The sequence below is a fragment of the Crinia signifera genome, chromosome 1, assembly GCF_055691185.1.
Source record: "Crinia signifera chromosome 1, ASM5569118v1, whole genome shotgun sequence".
NCBI classification, from domain to species: Eukaryota; Metazoa; Chordata; class Amphibia; order Anura; family Myobatrachidae; genus Crinia; species Crinia signifera.
The window spans coordinates 246,694,147-246,713,206 of NC_139217.1; the positions used below are offsets into that span (position 1 = coordinate 246,694,147).

Sequence of the window (19,060 nt, forward strand, 5' to 3'; positions counted from 1 at the left end):
AGATAATATCTTTCCCCAGCTGGGTCACTGTCTTACACCATACAAGCTGTTGTTCAACTCTGGGTTTTAAAATGTTAAAATAACATAAAGTAGTTCTCTAACAGAAACATCTTTTACTAATCTTAAGGGATTTCTACAACATTTATAGCTACTGTATATGTCTGTTTAAATTATTTTAAGACACTAGATGTACTTGCAGTCATTGCATAATCAATGTTTGCATATGTTATGTGACTGCGTACATTTAAATGCCAAAAACAGCAAGGGTGATAAAACACAAATGTGTAGGTGTGCATTGAAAAACAGAGTTCCACCTTTATATCAAAGACTGGGATCATCCTCATTTGTCATGATTACTAAGGTAAAATCAGATACCTATTATTGCTTTAATAATAATAATAATAATAATCATAATAATAATAATAATAATAATAATAATAATAATAATCTGACATTATTAAATAACATGATCAAAAGATGGAATTCACAGAACTAACAGTTCAAGGCCCAAGGCCCAAGGGTTCCATCCGTAGCTTGGAGGCCATGACAAATGACCTCTCTGCACTGATTGGACTTTAATCTGATACTGTCATTGGAAGTACTGTTCAGTAGATACCAAAATATAATTGAGCTCTTTTGGAATAATGTAAGATTTGCAGGCCCCAATTTTGGTTAGTGCTATATCTTTTTTAGCCTTGTTACTAAACAATAGACTTAGGTGTGTTTGTATTGAAAATCCTATTAAAATAATGTGGTCAAAATAGGAATCAAGATGTTTTGTCAAAGATTCACACGGGATTTAATTACCATTCAATACAGTCGTTAAACCTATTTTCAAGCAGTATTAAAACATTGCCCTATCTATATATCAGCGGCACTCAATCAGATTTCACTTGCACCTTGGCAAAGGGCTGATCAAGACCCCGAAACGTTGGTCCTGTCTTTTGACTAAATATATCCTTTAAAAAACCTGATTGAGTGCCGCTGATTGCTTTACTTCTCGTCTATATATATATAGCCCTATCTAGTTGAGACTGACATATTGTGACTATATATATATATATATATATATATATATACAGACACACATAAATATGTATATATATTTAAAAAAGAAGGTCTGGCACAGTTAACATGGGACTGTGTAACATGATTTCGTGGACTAACAGTTTTTCTATATTAAAGCAGAGCTCTGTAGATCAAACACTCTAGTGCCCATTTTCTCATAAATCAGTACTTTCAGCTTGTTCTCTGCTGTTACAGTTGTAGAGGTGCAATTACAGTGTTTAGAAGAATAGTGGTCTGCTCTGGGGCTAAAATAACATTGGTTTGTGCAAATCATTTATTCTGTGGGCCAGTATTTTCTCCACACCTGCTTGTTCTTTAGCAGGGAATTGCATTCAATCTGGGATGTCTGTACTATTAAAGGCTGCTGTATTGAACCCCAGGCCAATGATGTAAATGAAGGTGGAAGAGAAATATAGCAAATAGCATACTCCTACCTGAGTCAGTGTAGTCTGTTTTTAAAATATAATCTCTTCCTTCCTATGAGGAGTGGCCCCAGTGTGTCATGGGCATGACAGGCCCTGAAGGGATTACATTATAGTTTCCTAAAGTCTGCACCTATCTGACACCAGAGTGTGAGGGGTACTGAAGTTAAGTGGAAATTAATGGTCTAAGCTGAACTGAAAACACTCTGGATAAAGACTTACAGCTCATTATTATTGACTTTTTAACAAAGGCTTGTGTCACTTGTATCCCAAACGACATTTCACTGTTGTATAATTGGTCATTTGTAAAGATTGCACAATGGGGGTAATTCATTAATTCTGATGGTGGTGATCATGGCACTTTCATCAGGACACCCACATTATAATCAGAGGATTAAAGGCACTACAAGTTTAATGAACACTCTCTCTGCAGTGTTTTCTTATTGGATGTCATGTTTTCTGCAGAGGCAACACAAAAATTCTTATAAAAATACCTTGCTCACTGACATATATTGCTATTTTAGCAGTGGCATGTTGTAATGTTGGAGATTTTGTAATACGTGTTTTTAACAGACTTGAGTAGAAACACTTGTTAAACAAATTTTCAATATAGATTAAACATTCAGTTCCAAAGTTGTGTTCTTACAGTTTCAGTCATTGTATGTAAGCAGCATGCAGGTTAGGCATACAGTAAGTAAGGGTCCTCTGTCCAGTGCATTGGGACTTATTTGTACACCATACAATCATGTTGGATATAACACAAGCATCACTGTTAAAAATAAATAAACAGCACAATTTAGGTAACCATATAATAATAATAATAATAATAATAATAATAATAATAATAATAATAATAACAACAACAACAACACTTATAAAAACAACAATATAATAATAATAATAATAATAATCATGATTGTTATTATTATTAGTTCTAATAATTATAATTATTTTGTTTATCTACTTTTTGTCTTTTCTTCTTTTATTTGCATATATGTACAGTCCCTTTTATTGCTTCACATTAAAATTAAATTTAAAACAAGTGAAATGCCAAGAAAAGGCATGCTGTTTGGTGTTTATTGTGCGCCTATAAGGGTGTACAGTATATGCTTATGTCTATCTATCTATCTATCTATCTATCTATCTATCTATCTATCTATCTACTGTATCTATCTATCTTTAATTATTTATTTATTTCTTTATTTCTTATTTATTAGCAGTTTCTTGGGTACTTGTTTCCTAGCACGGCCACAATCTTAAGTAATCGTGTCCCTTACTTAAGGGACACGATTACCCCCGATGGACCCGATTTCTTTTGAAATCAGGTCCATTTTGCCGGCTAGGAGACAATATCGGGGGCATCGCGTCGGTCGGGACCATTAACATTGGTCCCGACGCGACCGACGCGATGCCCCCGATATTTCCATAGGCTTCAATGTTAAAAAATATTTTAACATTGAAATCTTGTCGGGAAAGGTAAAATATCGGAGGCATCGCGTCGGTCGGGACCATTAACATTGGTCCAGACGCGATGCGACGCGATGCACCCGATTTTTGCATAGGCTTCAATGTTAAAATATTTTTTAACATTGAAATGCTGTAAAAATGTGAAAAAATGTGAAATGGGCCAATATGACCCATTTCACATTATAGATGTCCCCGTCGTCACCCCACGATAGACGCCAACCCGAAGCGTGGCGAGTGCAGCGAGCCCGCGAGGGGCGGCGGTACGCGTCCTCCGACCTTTTCATGCCCTACTATCCACGTCGGCGTGGAGTGAGAATAGAATAGTGTGGCGAGCGCAGCGAGCCACCGCGCCCGAAGCGTGGCGAGCGCAGCGAGCCCCGCGAGGGGACGCGGATACCTTCACAGTTATACGCGTCCCCTTGCGGGCTTCACAGGTGTCCGTGGCGACGCGGACACCTGTGAAGCCCGCGAAGGGACGCGTTTACCTGTGAAGGTATCCGCGTCCCCTCGCGGGGCTCGCTGCGCTCGCCACGCTTCGGGCTCGGTGGCTCGCTGCGCTCGCCACACTATTCTATTCTCACTCCACGCCGACGTGGATAGTAGGGCATGAAAAGGTCGGAGGACGCGTACCGCCGCCCCTCGCGGGCTCGCTGCGCTCGCCACGCTTCGGGTTGGCGTCTATCGTGGCCTGGGGTTAACGCGCTTAAATTTGGGGGGGTTGGGAATTTTTTTCATTGAATCCAATGTAAAATTGGGTCCCAGGGACCCAATTTACATTGGATTCAATGAAAAAAATCGGGTCAAAAATCGGTCGGTCGCGTCGATCGCATCGCATGCGACCAAATCGCATGCGATGCGATCGACCCGATTTTTCCGACACGACCACCCCGATCTGAATCGGGGTGGCCGTGCTAGGAAACAAGTACCGTTTCTTGTATAGCGCACACATATTCTGCATCGCTTTACAGAGTATATTTGAACATTCACATCAGTCTATCTATCGCAAAATGAGTCATTCATATACATAAATGCACGGGTACCCTCTGTAGGTACTCTGGGAATTAAATCCAACAGTACTTTGTAGGTGGCACCCGAGTAAATAAGATACATTTCAGACTATATATATTCTAACATTTCCATGATGTTTAATTCATTGTCATCAGAGTATAAATGATATTCAGAAAGTTACTGACCTTATACCATCCACTAAACCACGTGCCATAGCGGAGTCTGCATTTGCAAATAAGTGACTACAGATGATGCCAGTACCCAGTGCCCGTTGCCACAGTAACCATGTATATGGTCAGTAAATACATACTCTTCCTTTCATTGGTTCATGGTCCAGTTCAGATGCTCACTTGTCCATTGAAGTCATTTTGAGATTGAACAAGGTACAGCATGGGCACTCTATGCAGAACTGCAAAGAGCAAGCTGTGATGCACTGTGTGTTCTGCCACCTGTCTATTGTAGACAAAAGTAACCTTTTCAGCATATTGTACTATAGTAGTTCTTGTGAGGGACTGGGCAACATGGCCTGAAAGTTGCTCAGTTCCTTACACTTGCCTGATTTTCCTGCTCCCAACCCACCAGCTTCAAGAACTACAGTAACTATTGACTTGCTGCCTAATATATCCCACCCATTGGTGCTAATGTAATGATATAATCACTGTTATTCCCTCACTTGTCAGTGGTTTTAACGCTATGGCTGATTGGTGTATGCATAAACACACAGAGAAAGTCACATATTGAACTTCAAAATGTGTGTGATGTAAAAAGTACCATGAATTTACTTTACTCTGTAATTCTTGGGGACCTAGGGGGTTATTCTAATTTACTTGGAAAGGCACAATCACTCTCTAATAGACAAAACCATGTGCACTGCAGGTGGGGCAGATGTAACATGTGCAGAGAGAGTTAGATTTGGGTGTTTTGTTGTTTCTGAGAAGGGTAAACTGCTTTATTTTTACACTGCAATATAGATATCAGTTTGAAGTACACCCCCAACCCAAATCTAATTCTCTCTGCACATGTTACATCAGCCCCACCTGCAGTGCACATGGTTTTGTCAATTAGAGAGTGATTGTGTCTTTCTGAGTGAATCAGAATAACCCCCTAATTATCATTCAACATTTGCTTCTTATCCTCCGAAAACACCTGAGACTGAAGTGACCAGCATATGCTGGATCCAGTAAGCTAGTTCATAATAATGATGTAAGTCAGGCCAGAGCCGGCCCTAGCAAATTTGATGCCCTAGGCAAGATATTTGTTGGTCCCCCTAGCAAATAATCCCACCTCTAAGCTTAGTGTTTAGACACAAAATATAACAAGCTGGAAAGCTGGTTTATTGCAATATACAGTATATACTATGGTACACTTAGGAGCACCCCATGACTAATACGGCACACTTAGCATCACCCCTGGACTGATATAACACAGTACCTCTTGCAGTAAAAGAGAAAAAAATAGGGAAAGTACCCCTGGACTGATACAGCACACATGGGGCACCCCTGTAATTATACAGTGCAAATGGCAGCACCTCTGGAATTATACAGCACACATTGCAGCACCCCTGGACTGATATGGCACATATGGGGCACCACAAGAATTATACGGCACAGATGGCGGCACCCCTGGACTGATACAGCAAACATGGCAACACCCCTGACCTAATACAGCATACATGGCTATGAATAAGTAACATAATCTGTCTTTAAAATATCAGAACATACTATACAACAAGGGATAAGCTACTATAAACATAGGTTGAACTAGATGGACGCAAGTCTTTATTCAGCCTCACCTACTATGTAACTATGTATGTAAACGCTGGAATTATATAGAACACATGGGGCACCCCTGGAATTATACAAAACACATAGCGGAACCCTTGCAATTATACATGGTGGCACCCATGGAATTGTACATGACACATGGCGGCACCCCTTGAAAATATGTTATATGCGTTCACTTGCTTAAAAAAGTGCTAGGTTCATTGGGTTGGGATTCCGCCGCCTCTGCACTCTGCACTATTGTTATCATGCAATTGGAGGAGAAGGGACGGGAGTCTGACTGACTCTGCAAAGGACCATGGGAGGAGGGGCTGCTGCTGGGCATACGCAGCAGCCTTTCTTCTAACAAGCGGCCATTTTTCTTAGGGGCAGTCATTTCAACATACAGCGCTGCAGCCTCTCCAGCAGCCGCAGCACCGAGCACCCGCTCTGGCGCTATCGCTGGCAGGTGGGTTGGTCGCCGAGCAGGCCGTGTTTATTCAGCTCAGGGCGCTGAAAATCGACTGTCCTGGCCCCCACTGATCACCAATGGTAAGAGGAGGCTGCTGCCCCTAGGCATAGGTCATAGGGCCGGCTCTGAGTCAGGCTAAGTTGGTGTCAGAAGTCTCAGGGATAAATGTATTATATGCCGTTATGGGTACATAGATATCTAAAGACATAAGGTGCTGCAGATTCCGCATCCCGGTATGTAAGATGTCTGCAATGTTTGTTGTAATGATGAGGTGCGCTCATATGCTGGGCAATGTACAAATGTCAGAGGCAGTGATCATTTTAACACCTTTATTTAGACAGCTGCAGGTGTTGTTTCTCCATTTGCAGCCACTATTTGTGACTGCTGTGGCTACTGGCTCTGGGCTGCATGGAAGATGGTTGCAAGATCTGCGACATGCGACAAAGTTGCGACATGCCCAGTGAAGCCAGCTCTGAGGTGAGACACAGCTCATCAGCACTAGTGCTGTGGGCATTTGACAGGGATCCCTGGAGATGTTTATACATCTCGTCGCTAGAGCTTCCTGCTTCACCCCGGAAGAAAGACGAAGCAGCAAGAGCTATAGCAGCATGATCAGTGTGGTACATTTACCCCACAATGACATAACAGACACATGTGGTGGTGGTGGGGTTGTCGATCTGGACCAACTGTCAGTAACTGCAATGCAGTTGTTATGGTGCCCATCCATGGATCGATGTGCTCCGTGCGTTTTGAACTACAATGCCAACTAGTACAAAAAATACATGCTGCACATACTTTTTTTTTATGTGATGTAATGTGCAAGGGAGCAAGCATCGCATTGCATTTGTAGCCACTGAAGCATGCCAGGGGCAAACGCAGGATTTTCAGAAGGGGGTTTCCAGAAAGGCGGAGCAAAGCACAGAGATGGACACTTAGGTGACCCAGTATATGCCGGGTCAGTTAAAGTATTATAGATAGACCAAATGTATATAAATAATAATAATAAATATATATATTTAAGATATCTACGGTTCCCAAGGGCCGATTTTTAAAATTCTTGTACCCATGGAAATAGGAAACCCTCAGCTTTCAGCTTATGGTCCTTAGACTCCTGGGGGGTTTCTGGGTACTCAGAAACCCCCTGCATGTGCCACTGATCTGCATATCCATAGTGATGTGTAATATACAATATGATCCCGCCAGGGTGTATACCTCATACACACACCACATTTCCAATGGCCCCAAGTACATAATAGACCTTAGCCTGAGGACTGCTCTGCACCAACAAGGGGTAAGTATACTGTATACAGATGGTGCCGAGTGGAGAGCGAGGTGGGACAGAGCTGGGGATCAGTGGGGGGAAGCAGCATGCAGGCAAATGAGACACCCAAATATACAGTTTATTCTTATTTTTTGTGGTTTTAAATATTTGATATACTGTTGTTTCATACATTGAGAGATTTTTATTATACGCATTTATACAGTAATTTAAAAGATTCGTTGACTTAAGATACATACCCTTTGAGCAGGGTCTTCTTCCCTCCTGTTCTCACAGCCCTCTTCTTGCATTTCAATTACAGCTCTATTACTCACCTACCATCTGTACCCACATCTCTTCTCACTTGTGTTCATTCATCTCTACCACCAACAACTTGCCCCTGATTACATGCAGACATCTCTTCTGCTTCCTTACATCCCAGCTGTATTGTGTACTAAGAATTGTGCTGCTAATTGTTACACGTGCTCTGTTTTTGTTCTTCTGTTGCTGTTATGTTTAGTTCTGTGTACCCTGTACTGTTCTTACATGTGCTATACGTACGGTGCTGCGTACCACTTGTGGCACCTTATAAATAAAAATGTAATGATAATAATACATACAAATACCTATGTCAATAACACAAATGTCCAAGTGTTCTTTTGTTGTAAAGAGGAAATTAGACTTTACATTTGTGAATAATTGCAATTAACTGGGTCCCAATAGCAAATTGGTCACATGTAGGGGCTTAACAGTCAGTTTAGCAAAATTTGCATTGGTGCTTAGTTTTGCCAATCTAGTGTCCTTGGGCCCACTCTCTGCTCTGAGTCAAGGCCTAGTAGTAGAAGACAGGAGGACGGTGGAGGTGAGAGACCTATATAAATGTCTATTGCTCCCCCCCGGTAGCTCCACCTCTCATGTCTGTAGTATAGGGAAAAGTGGTATACATTTATATCAGGGTTCATAATCTAAACAATAAATCAGACCTGGCCAACCTGTGGCTCTCCAGCTGTTGTAAAACTACACATCCCAGCATCACCTTGCAACAGTTTTAGCATTAGACACAACAAACAAGAAAAAAGAAACTCGGGTGGTGTGCACGCTTAACCCCTTGAACTAATATTTCTAAATGCAGTTAAAACATTTTATTAAAATTTATTATATATATGTATTCCCACACAACAGAGAAAAGAAAAATTAATTTGATGTTTCACATATGCCTGCCTTAAATTCGCGAATATTTTAATATTTTATTCTAGCCAGTCAGATTGTGGACAAAAACATTTACACACCCAATTATTATGCAAAGATATGCAAAATGATGTGAAAAGAGACCATCATATTTCCTTGTGCCCGGTCAACCATCAATCCTTCTAATATTCACTCATTAGATGGTGATAAGGATTTAATCATTGGTCATGCAGGGTAAAAGATAATATCACAAATATTTTTGCATAAAGTTGGGACTTCTATGGTACACCAGACTTCTGCTGCTCACTCTTGCTGTGACGTATAGGACGTGGAGTGAGAGAGTCTCATGCCAATATATGATCCCAGAAGGATAGTAAGTAAGGGTGATCCTTTAGACAAACAACCAGGGCACCCCCTTGTTACCATATGGCATTGCAAGGTAGGTGATCCTTGTATATTCGTCAGGTCCCTCCTTTGACAAGAAAAAGGAGTATTCTCTGTTGTAAATTGTAGAGATTTACATTCCTGACAGTCTAATGAAGATTTTAAGTCATAGATGTTAGACTTCACAGTGCATTAGTTAGGGCTTCTATGGTACACAGGGCTTCTGCTGCCTACTTTTCTTTCTGTACCGTATAGGACGAGGAGTGAGAGAGTCCCTTGCCCATACACGGTCCTAGAAAAACAGACAGAAAAGGTGGCTTTTAAAGTGGGTATCCAAGGCACCCCCCTGTTACCACCGCATTGCAGGGTAAAGATTTGCAGAGATCCCACCTTAGAAAGGCAAAGAGTGCTCTATTACATACATAGCTGTATGGTGCTTAATGCTTGACAAAAAACAGCAACAATGTTCTGCTATGTTGCGGAGATGCAATTGTATATCTATCCCTGCAGCAATATTTGTGACAAATTTCTTTGTATTTACCACTACTGCATTTATCAAGATTTTAGGATTCTACTTTTGTAGAACATTAATTGCTAAATCCATATCCATTTTTTTCTTATTTTTTGACACAAATTCGCACATTTCCTCAAATTTGCACATTTTCATGACTAAAAATCGCACATTTTCATGACTAAAAATCGCCCATTATCACACCATATTGCACTTTTCTGCCTGGAACACGCAGCTCATTAAATATGCGAATTCACAGCAAAAAATGCGATTCTAAAAAGTGCAATAATTGGTGATTTTGGAAAGTGACTAAAACACTCATCCCATTAAATGTCACCCTAAGTTTTTTATACAGTGGGTAATTGGGGCTGCAATACTGCTAGAAAATTCTCTTTCTGTACATTCATTACACTGCAAATAAACTGGCTGTGATGCTGCACCCCGAGGTACTAAAGGCACGACTCATAAAAGAAAATCAGTGCAGATCTGAGTATTTGCACTGCAGGATTTACACTGGGCCTGATTCAGACATGGTCAGAGTGTGCATCGCTGCTGCTTACTTTACATCCCTTATATATGAATACTATGGGGGTCATTCTGGTCTCATCGCTCCCCTGAGCGTTCACACAGGGGAGCATGTGCATAAACATTTATGCGCAAGTATAGCCGCTTGGTATAAGCGGGCACAGTGGCCACTCACACCGTGGGTGGGGGCGTTGGGCAGCAGGCCGTGGTCACGCTGATGGTAATGCCCAGCATTTCATAGGCGTTCCCATGAAAATGCTGGGTGTAACCACGGAAATTCGGCGGTGATACAGGGGTGGGCCGCTGACATCAGCTGCCCACCCTCTTCCCGTACAGGGAGCCCCCAGACCTCAGAGAGGTGTTTTAGATCTGCGAGTGCTGTAGAAATCATAACATTTTCGCCAACTGCATGCAAGCGGGGGTGGGCGGTTGTGCGGGTAGCGATTAGAGGACCCGCAAAGCTGTTAATTTTGCAGCATTGCGTGTCAAACAGAATGACCCCTTTTCACTTTGAAATTATTGCTCTCTTGTGAAATTCTATTATCTTTGGCCCTCCATGTCTTTAATGAGACATAGCTGAAATTTTTTAATTATCCATATTATTAACAATAGTTCTAAATGCTGCATTGTTGAAAAGATGTTCATAGTGCAGTCAGCAAAAAGGCATTATTAAAAGTTTGATATAGTTCAACATTTTACCAAGTACTCCCTCATGTCTATAAATGTTTACAAACCCTCCCTAGAAGTATCTTAGATGAGCCTTTAAATTATATAAATAATGGCCCATACATTTTTTTAAAATATATATAAATACTTTTAGAACCTTTAGCAACAATTCCTTTTCTGTTACATAATATTCTAAAACAACCCTTGAATTTGTCTATGGTAACCTATTGGGCTATAAATAGTAGAATGGATCTATAAAATCTTTATTTATATAGCACTCGTTATCTTGGATCATGGATATAGTAAATAGCCGGTCTCATGCAAGAGGGCAACAATCAAATAGAAAGACAAATACCATGAGACAGATGGGAATACAGCACCAGGCCTCCACATAAAAATAGGCCAATCATCATGAAAGCATTATTACCAGCTGCCCACACTTTTGTCCATAAATCATCAGTAAACATTGGGTCTTAATCAGGTACAGACGTAAAATAGCAAAAAGTATGCAAAGTACTAATGGTCAGTCCTTTGCCCATTTACCTAATTTGTCCTGCATCAATAGGTGCAATACAGTTGAAGACATCAAGTTATTAAAAGTTTGCAACCATTTGTGGCAGCTTGGGGGACCCCCCCAGCCATTTCGCAAAATGGAGGCATGAATAACAGCTTAGTAATTGTCAGCGTAAACATGTTGTTAGGGATGCCACCAATGTGGTATAGGTGGAGATGTTGCACTTACTCAGCAGTCCTTAAAGCCTCCTGCAGGCTAAGGCTTCACCCATAACGGCCACATTTGGGAGGTTGAAGTAGGTTTGCCCCCATTCCGGTGCTGCCAGGTCTTACAGAGGGATAAGGCTGCTACAGGAGACTTGAGTCAGACTGGGACACAAAAGGAAGGACCAGACACACAGGACAAACAATAGACACTAGCACACTACTGTGTGCGACTAGCACGGGACCACTACGGCAGATTGTATACATGAGCACCACAGCACTGGAGATAGAATTACCAAGCACTGGGCAGTGAACCGCAATGGCCGAGGTGTAAGTGATGCAGTCGCTGTAGTGCCTGAGTGCAATGTGAGCAGACAAACAGACAGAACCCGAATGTGAAGCAATTCCGGTTACAGGCAGACAAATGAACTACTGGACTGGATTGGGAGCAGTGCCAGCACTGGTGTACTGACATGTAATACACACACAAACTTAATAGAAGCGAGTACATAAAGAACACAATAAGACAGTAATATGTACACAAGACATAAACATAAGCTCAGTATGAGCAGGGACAGACAGGGAAAGGTAGATTATACAGGACTAAAGCAGAAGCTCTATTAGAGCAGGTACAGGCTGGAATATACAGCAGAAGAATACAGGAAAAGGCTCTTGCAGAGCAACAGCAAGCTCTGCGTTTCTTCGGGTAACACAAGCTAGACAGGATTAGATACAGGATTAGTAGGATCAGGGTTAGTCAGGAAAGACTGAATATGGTCTGCTGCAATAGCTAGAAACAAGCAGTATAACCAGCCAAGAGCTTAGGGCAGGCTGGGTACTAATATAGGCAGCCATATCCAATCAGAACTGCTGGAATGGACAAGCCTCCTAAATGAGGAAATTCACTGCAGATGTGCAGCCTAACACACAAGGTTGAGTGCTAATTGACTAATTATGTGTCAGGTGAACTGCACACAGAACAAATACAAGTCAGGCTGCATTTACACAGACCCGCCAGAGGCGGCTCGCAACACATGTCCCTGGGGCCATATTTGCCATAACTACCCATGGTGATTCAGTAATAGCATTTCTTGTCATAACATAAGTTTTTTCCATCAATAACTGTAATTTCATTAGCTTGTTTTGGCATCTCTATCTCTGTTTTGGCATCTAAATCATTATAATGACGCACTACAAAAATCAAGCTATCTTCATAGATCATAGATCATAGTGTGATATGTAGTATATATATGTCTAAAATGTAGTTTCTAAAATAGGTTTTAAAAGAGAAGCCCCACTGCATCCAATAAGAGATTTCAGTTAAATTTGCATAAATTGCATAGAACAATCTTATTGGTTACCATGGGTTTATATTTGCACTGATAAGTATATACTTTGTGCATTGTGTGCCTCAAGGTAATCTATGTGTACTTTAGGCCTGATTCAGGTCCTTGTGCAAAAGAAATCCTGCAAAGTTCCAACACACTTGACCTATACGGTGCATGTGCAGTACAGGTCGTGTGTCGTCAGCCGTTGTGCAGCTGCAGATGTCAAGTGATTGACAGTCTTCAACCATCTGGCGGTGGTGATAGCAGCTGTTTTACAAACTGGAAGTGTAATGCCTTTGTTTTCTGGGAGTGCCAAGGCCAGTGACTTGCGGCTGGCCTGGATAACCTCATAGGTAACTCAGCCGGCCAATGGTGATGCAAGTGAACTGTCTACTTATAGGCTCCTCCTGCTGCATTAACATATTTGATCATTGCTGCTGCTTTCAACTAAGCAGCCCCCATGCTTACTGTACTCTAATCACCAATGAAGTAGGCCCTTTGTGTACTGTATGCTTAGGTTTACACTTTAAAACCACTTGGGGCCAGATTCAGCGTGGCCCACAGAATAGCAAAAATCACTGCTATGTAATTTCTGCTATTCTGCACATGCATGCACGCCATGCAAGATTACACTACTGTAATGTAAATGCTGAGGAAGCTATCAAATGTTCCTACAGTACCTAACAAGTAATTGTGTTTCTTGGCACAATGAATCTCTCTCTCTCTATATATATATTTATCTATATATATTTATATATATAGATATATATACCTTGATGCACCTTGATAAAGAGGCACCCTAAGCCCCGAAACGTTGGTTTATATCCGCCTCGTGTGGTCTGATTTATTTCCTGTGAGTGCCGCTGACCCTTCTCCCTCTGCATACCGACAGCCCAGCAGCTGTCTTTGGATGGGCACCGTATCATTCACTTTGTTGGGATACTGACAGCGCTTGGTGTCCATGTATAGATGTAATCACTGATGGCTGTACACACGTCTTGACAAAGGCTCAGTTGTTGAGCCAAAACGTTGACCAAAATGGTGTGGCGGCGTAATTAAATAAAAAGTGGAACTGTGAAAATTTCTTCAGTCTGGAGAGTGGACTCATTTCTGTACCTATATATATATATATATATATATATATATATATATATATATATATATATATATATATATATATAGAGAGAGAGAGAGAGAGAGAGAGAGAGAGAGAGAGAGAGAGAGAGATTGGTACCGGGGGTGGAGTGGAGAGCCTGTGGGCTGAAAACGGTCACAGCTCAAAGTGAAGGTACATTGTAGAAGCCGTCATGTTGACAGGCTTATAACTAGTACATTATAATTAATTTGGAAGCACAAACTGGCAATATTTTTTTCTGTGCTAATAATTCTTATAGTTTGTCCAGCTTGAGAGATATGTATGTATATTTCTTAAACCATTTTCTACTTGGTTAATATATCCCTATTGGATATTCAGCTCATCGAACAAATGTCTCCAGTAATTATTCATGCTTAAACAACTGACTAGAGATGTGTTTGACCTTCCTGCCATACACGTAACAACTGCCTGCTTTTCTTCTACCTGTAATCCCTCCATTAAAATTTTGATAGAAAGGAAACGTACACGAAACTTACAGTTTTTTACTCTACCTATCTTAAAACGCACAGTTGGTGCTATGAACTATTACTGTACATTTATATTTTCCCTTATTCTGGTACCCCATTTATTCGTAGAGCTGCATTTCATTAACCTTTAAACAATGGATAAAACAAATATGTTTTTCTTTTAGGATTTGAACATATTGATCGGTAACCATGTATTATTCATAGCCTCAAATTCCTCTTTAAGTTAAAGTCTTCTTTCGTTTTGAACTTACAGTATAATCAACATACTTTTAATTAACTATCCTAGAGATCTACAGAGCTTTTACGTTTGTTGATCTGTTAGGAAAATCACGTACCACATTCACCACATAATAGGCCACAAATTCAGATGTTTCACAGCTCAATTGATATCTAACAGAGGGATCAAGTTTTATGTCAGCAAAGAGGAGAAAAAATGAACAGAGACAAACATGTTTATATATACATGTTTATATACTGTATACATTTGAATAATTTTTTTAACCTCTGTAGTTTTTATATGATTTTTCTTCTTGCCACTAAATCCTTACTAATGCTATTTGGTTCTTGTGAAACTAGTTTCAGGAAATTACTACTTTGAAATACCATTGTGTGTCTAAAATATGGATTGACTAGAAATCCTGCTCGAAGCAAAAGCCTTGAAAGCTAGTCTGCTACCTTCTGTGTTTGTGCATGTGTGACAAAGATATGTAGTTTCACTATCTGCCAGCAGATGGCAGTGTTTTGGAGACTCACGGACACTAGACACACACACACACATCATATATATATATATATATATATATATATATATATACACACACACACACACAGAATGTCTAGTGTCCGTGAGTTTCCAAAACACTGCCATCTGCTAGCAGATAGTGAAACTACATCTCTTTCTCACACATGCACAAACACAGAAGGTAGCAGACTAGCTTTCAAAGTATATCCATATTTTTGATAGTAATAGTAATGCAGTATGTCTCATTATCATTTCAAGTTGAAGTTGAATAATTGTTATTGTTTCCATCAATCTTTAAAAGACATGATTTATATAAATGTAGTTTTTTTAAAACCTTTATTTTACATACATATAAGATGAATTTATTAGTGACTTTATAAGATAATGTGCTAGGTCCCTAATAAAATACAAAGATGACATAACATATGAAAATATGAAAAATGCAATTTGCATACTACAGAGGCATAGGTAAAGGCAGGGGGAGTTTCTGGTTGCTTAGAAACCCCGTTCCTCTTGGCAAGTGCCTTAATTTGTGCCAAAAATAGCATTGGTATATAATATGATCAATAGAGCTTACACCACATCATGCAGTGTAAGGGACAGAGCAGAGCTGCTGCACATGCCTAGTTTACCAGCTTCTTATACCACATTTACTGTATGTGTGGCTCTGAGCCCTCAAATATCGCAATGGACCAGAGAGTAGCTGACAGGAGGAAGAGACAGGAGCCTTACCATGAAGTGGGAGATTATGAGTTTAGAAAGTGCAGTACTGTTTCTGTTATGTTCGTGTACTTATTTATTAAATGTATAACCTTTTCCTGACCAGTTATCTTATTTAAATGTTTGGAAGAGCCAATACTTTTAATAATCAATACTGTATTACAGTATCCAGTGTATAAAAAGACCAATTTTCGTGGCTGTCAATGCTCCCCCAGACTAGCGTACTTACTCCAATGCCCTGCAGAGTGGGAGATTTTAGATTATATCTGGAAACCCCTCTAAATTCCTGCGTTTTCCACTGAGAGGAACCAATAATAAATAAAAGCTGGCATTTAGCAAATATATATTTAATATATTTGCTCAAATATCAATGTCTTAGACAGCTGTTACATTATACGGGATGCAGTTATAAACCCGGCGGCCGGAATCCCGGCGTTCAAAATCCCGAACGCCGGAATCCCGACCGCCGAAATCCTGACACTTTGTCCCTCTATGGGTGTCCACGACACCCATAGAGGGAGAATAAATGAGTGTGCCGAGCGTAGTGAGGCACTGGGCCCGCTGCGAGGCGAGTGCAGTGAGCCCGCAAGGAGGGAGATCCACGCCCCCCCTTGTCGGGATTCCAGCATCGGGATTTTGAACGCTGTGATTCCGACCGCCGGGATTTCGTATCAAACCTCATTATACAAAGGAGTTAGGCAACATATTTCTCTCCAGCTGCTGTAAAACTATACATATTAGCATGCCCTACTACAGTTTTGCTGTTAGTGCATGTTAACAATGTAGCAGGGCATGCTGGGATATTTAGTTTCACAACAGCTTGAGGCCACGGGTTGCTTACCCCTGTAATACAATATAGTCTGAGTGTATATTATGCACAAATTTGTCACTTTGCACAATTCGTTATATAGCAGGAAATTGATTTTACTCTTTTGAGGTTAACTGCTTTATTGAAAAGTGCAATAAAAAAAGTATTTCGTACAAATTTACAAATTCTAACTATGAATAAATTTTGCCAACTCTCTGGCAAAATAGCTTTTTTAATATCTATAAATTTTTCCTTTTCCTGTTTTTCCCTCATGTATTGCAGGACATGGAGGAGTAAACCAGTTAGGTGGTGTGTTTGTGAACGGTCGACCACTTCCTGATGTAGTACGTCAAAGGATTGTGGAGCTTGCGCATCAAGGTGTACGCCCATGTGACATCTCAAGGCAATTACGGGTCAGCCATGGATGTGTCAGCAAGATTCTCGGCAGGTAACATAGTAACCCTGATGAGAGATAGCAATATAATTAAAAATAGCAATAAAATAAAAGTTTTTTAAAATATGTTTTTATATGAATATCTTAAAAATAATATTTACATTTTTTAAGTTTTATTTTTTTGCTTGGACTATGCACTTCAGAAATTATTTTTTTTTAAACCAAAACACATACATATCATTAAATACAATGAATAATAAATCTAGTAATAGAATCCCAAACATTTTCATTTTTAATTATTCAGTCCACCTTTTTATGATATGTTTTAATAATTAATTAGCTGGTCTTTTTTATCACAATATTGGCTGAACACACTTTATAGTTAGCTTTATTTTGAATAGGAAATTATATTTTGATGACCTTTTATTATGTTGGCATTATAAGTTAGTGTTTAAAAGATGGGTATTTAAATGACAAACAAATGACATCTTTATATTTAGAGAACATGGACTAGGCTGGACTGCATTTGATTTGTGTAGATGATTCTGCCGAGCAGCAACCATTTACATAAGAATTATTAAAAATGTTTAGTGACTTGGTAAAGTTCTACTTTATCATGGAAAATCAGCGAACAATATCTGCCAACTGCTGATTTATGTTAGGAACCTTGAACACTCCCAAATTGTTAATGAAATAACTTAACAGTCCGTTTGACAAAACACAGTGCCATTAAGGGAAATATAATTTTGTCAACATTACAGGTGCAAATTGACATAGTTCTGCTGACTTCGAATATATTTATGGAATATGATAAAATGTAAAGTAATAAAATTAGTCATAGCCATTTTCTGGTTAGAATTAATATCCAGCCTATCAATTCACTTGATGTGCAATTATCAGATCTGTTTAACTTCAGGATCAATAGACGGCATTAGAGAAATGGAAATGTGAACACTACATTTAATAATGCTACCCAATGTAAATAGTTTTATAATACAATTTTAACACATTTTTCCAATTTTTATTTAAGGAAGCGTTAAAAGCAACTTCATTTCCTTTTCATTTGGAAACATTTTAGTCTTTACAAAGCCAGCTTCGGAGAACTCTTATTAAATTACTGCTTGGGTAGTGAGTCCAAATAATTCTGATGTACTGTTTTTAGCACATTACGGACACATACTCTAAGCACTCAAAATAAAACCAAATAACCCACAAGCAAAAAGAAACAACATTAAATATATTAATACTTATTTCAATCAATGTTTTGCCTAATGATAGTAATAAAAAACACACAGACATTAATATCTATCAATTAAATTTCCTACAGTATGTATCTCAAACATCTGTATAGCTTTCACAGGGAATGTTCAAGATATCACTAAAGAATATATCTTATCATAAGTTGCTGCCTTAATTATATAATAATTGTAATATTTACAAGGTTGTCATTTAGCTCATGGTAACTCAAATGGTAACTCACAATGATTACTTGCTCTAAAGTTTGTTTAGCTAATAGAAAGTATATAATAATATACATTGGATTGCATAATACAGTTTCTATATTTGACAAACTAAAAAACCTAAAACCTTTTCCTTTATTAAATATTACTTATTATATAATTACCTCAAAGGACATACTGTAGACACCACATACACATGATAAGTATCTGTAAATTTGACAACCTTGCAGCAGTTTAGTAAAACATTGAAAAGACCACAGTCTCATGATTGAAGAGGCGAGTCAATGAATGTGTTACGGAACAATTTTCTGAGTTTTAGTTTTTTGTTTTTAATGGCTGAAGTTGCTATGACATTATTATTTTGAATGTTGCTAGTCTATTTGCTGATATAGTTTGTGGATTAAAGGCCACTAAGTTCAAAAAGTTCTAAATAAGTGTTTTTAATGGTAATTAATTCAGTTTGTACTAAACATAATATAACACCTTTGTCCACTTGCCTCTTCATTTATTGATCAACAGACCTAGCAAATTTGTATGCA

The 19,060-nt window shown here is 39.3% G+C and overlaps 1 protein-coding gene across 8 annotated transcripts in view; it reads left to right on the forward strand.

Annotated features, from left to right (window-relative positions):
* The window catches only part of PAX5 (paired box 5), a 254,571-nt gene that overhangs the window by 48,000 nt on the left and 187,511 nt on the right, over positions 1-19,060 (forward strand). For all 8 annotated transcript variants that reach the window (XM_083179807.1, XM_083179794.1, XM_083179784.1 and 5 more), the window contains exon 2: positions 16,950-17,115. In XM_083179807.1, coding sequence (XP_083035933.1) covers positions 16,950-17,115 — 166 coding nt within the window. The remainder of the gene's footprint in view (positions 1-16,949; positions 17,116-19,060) is intronic.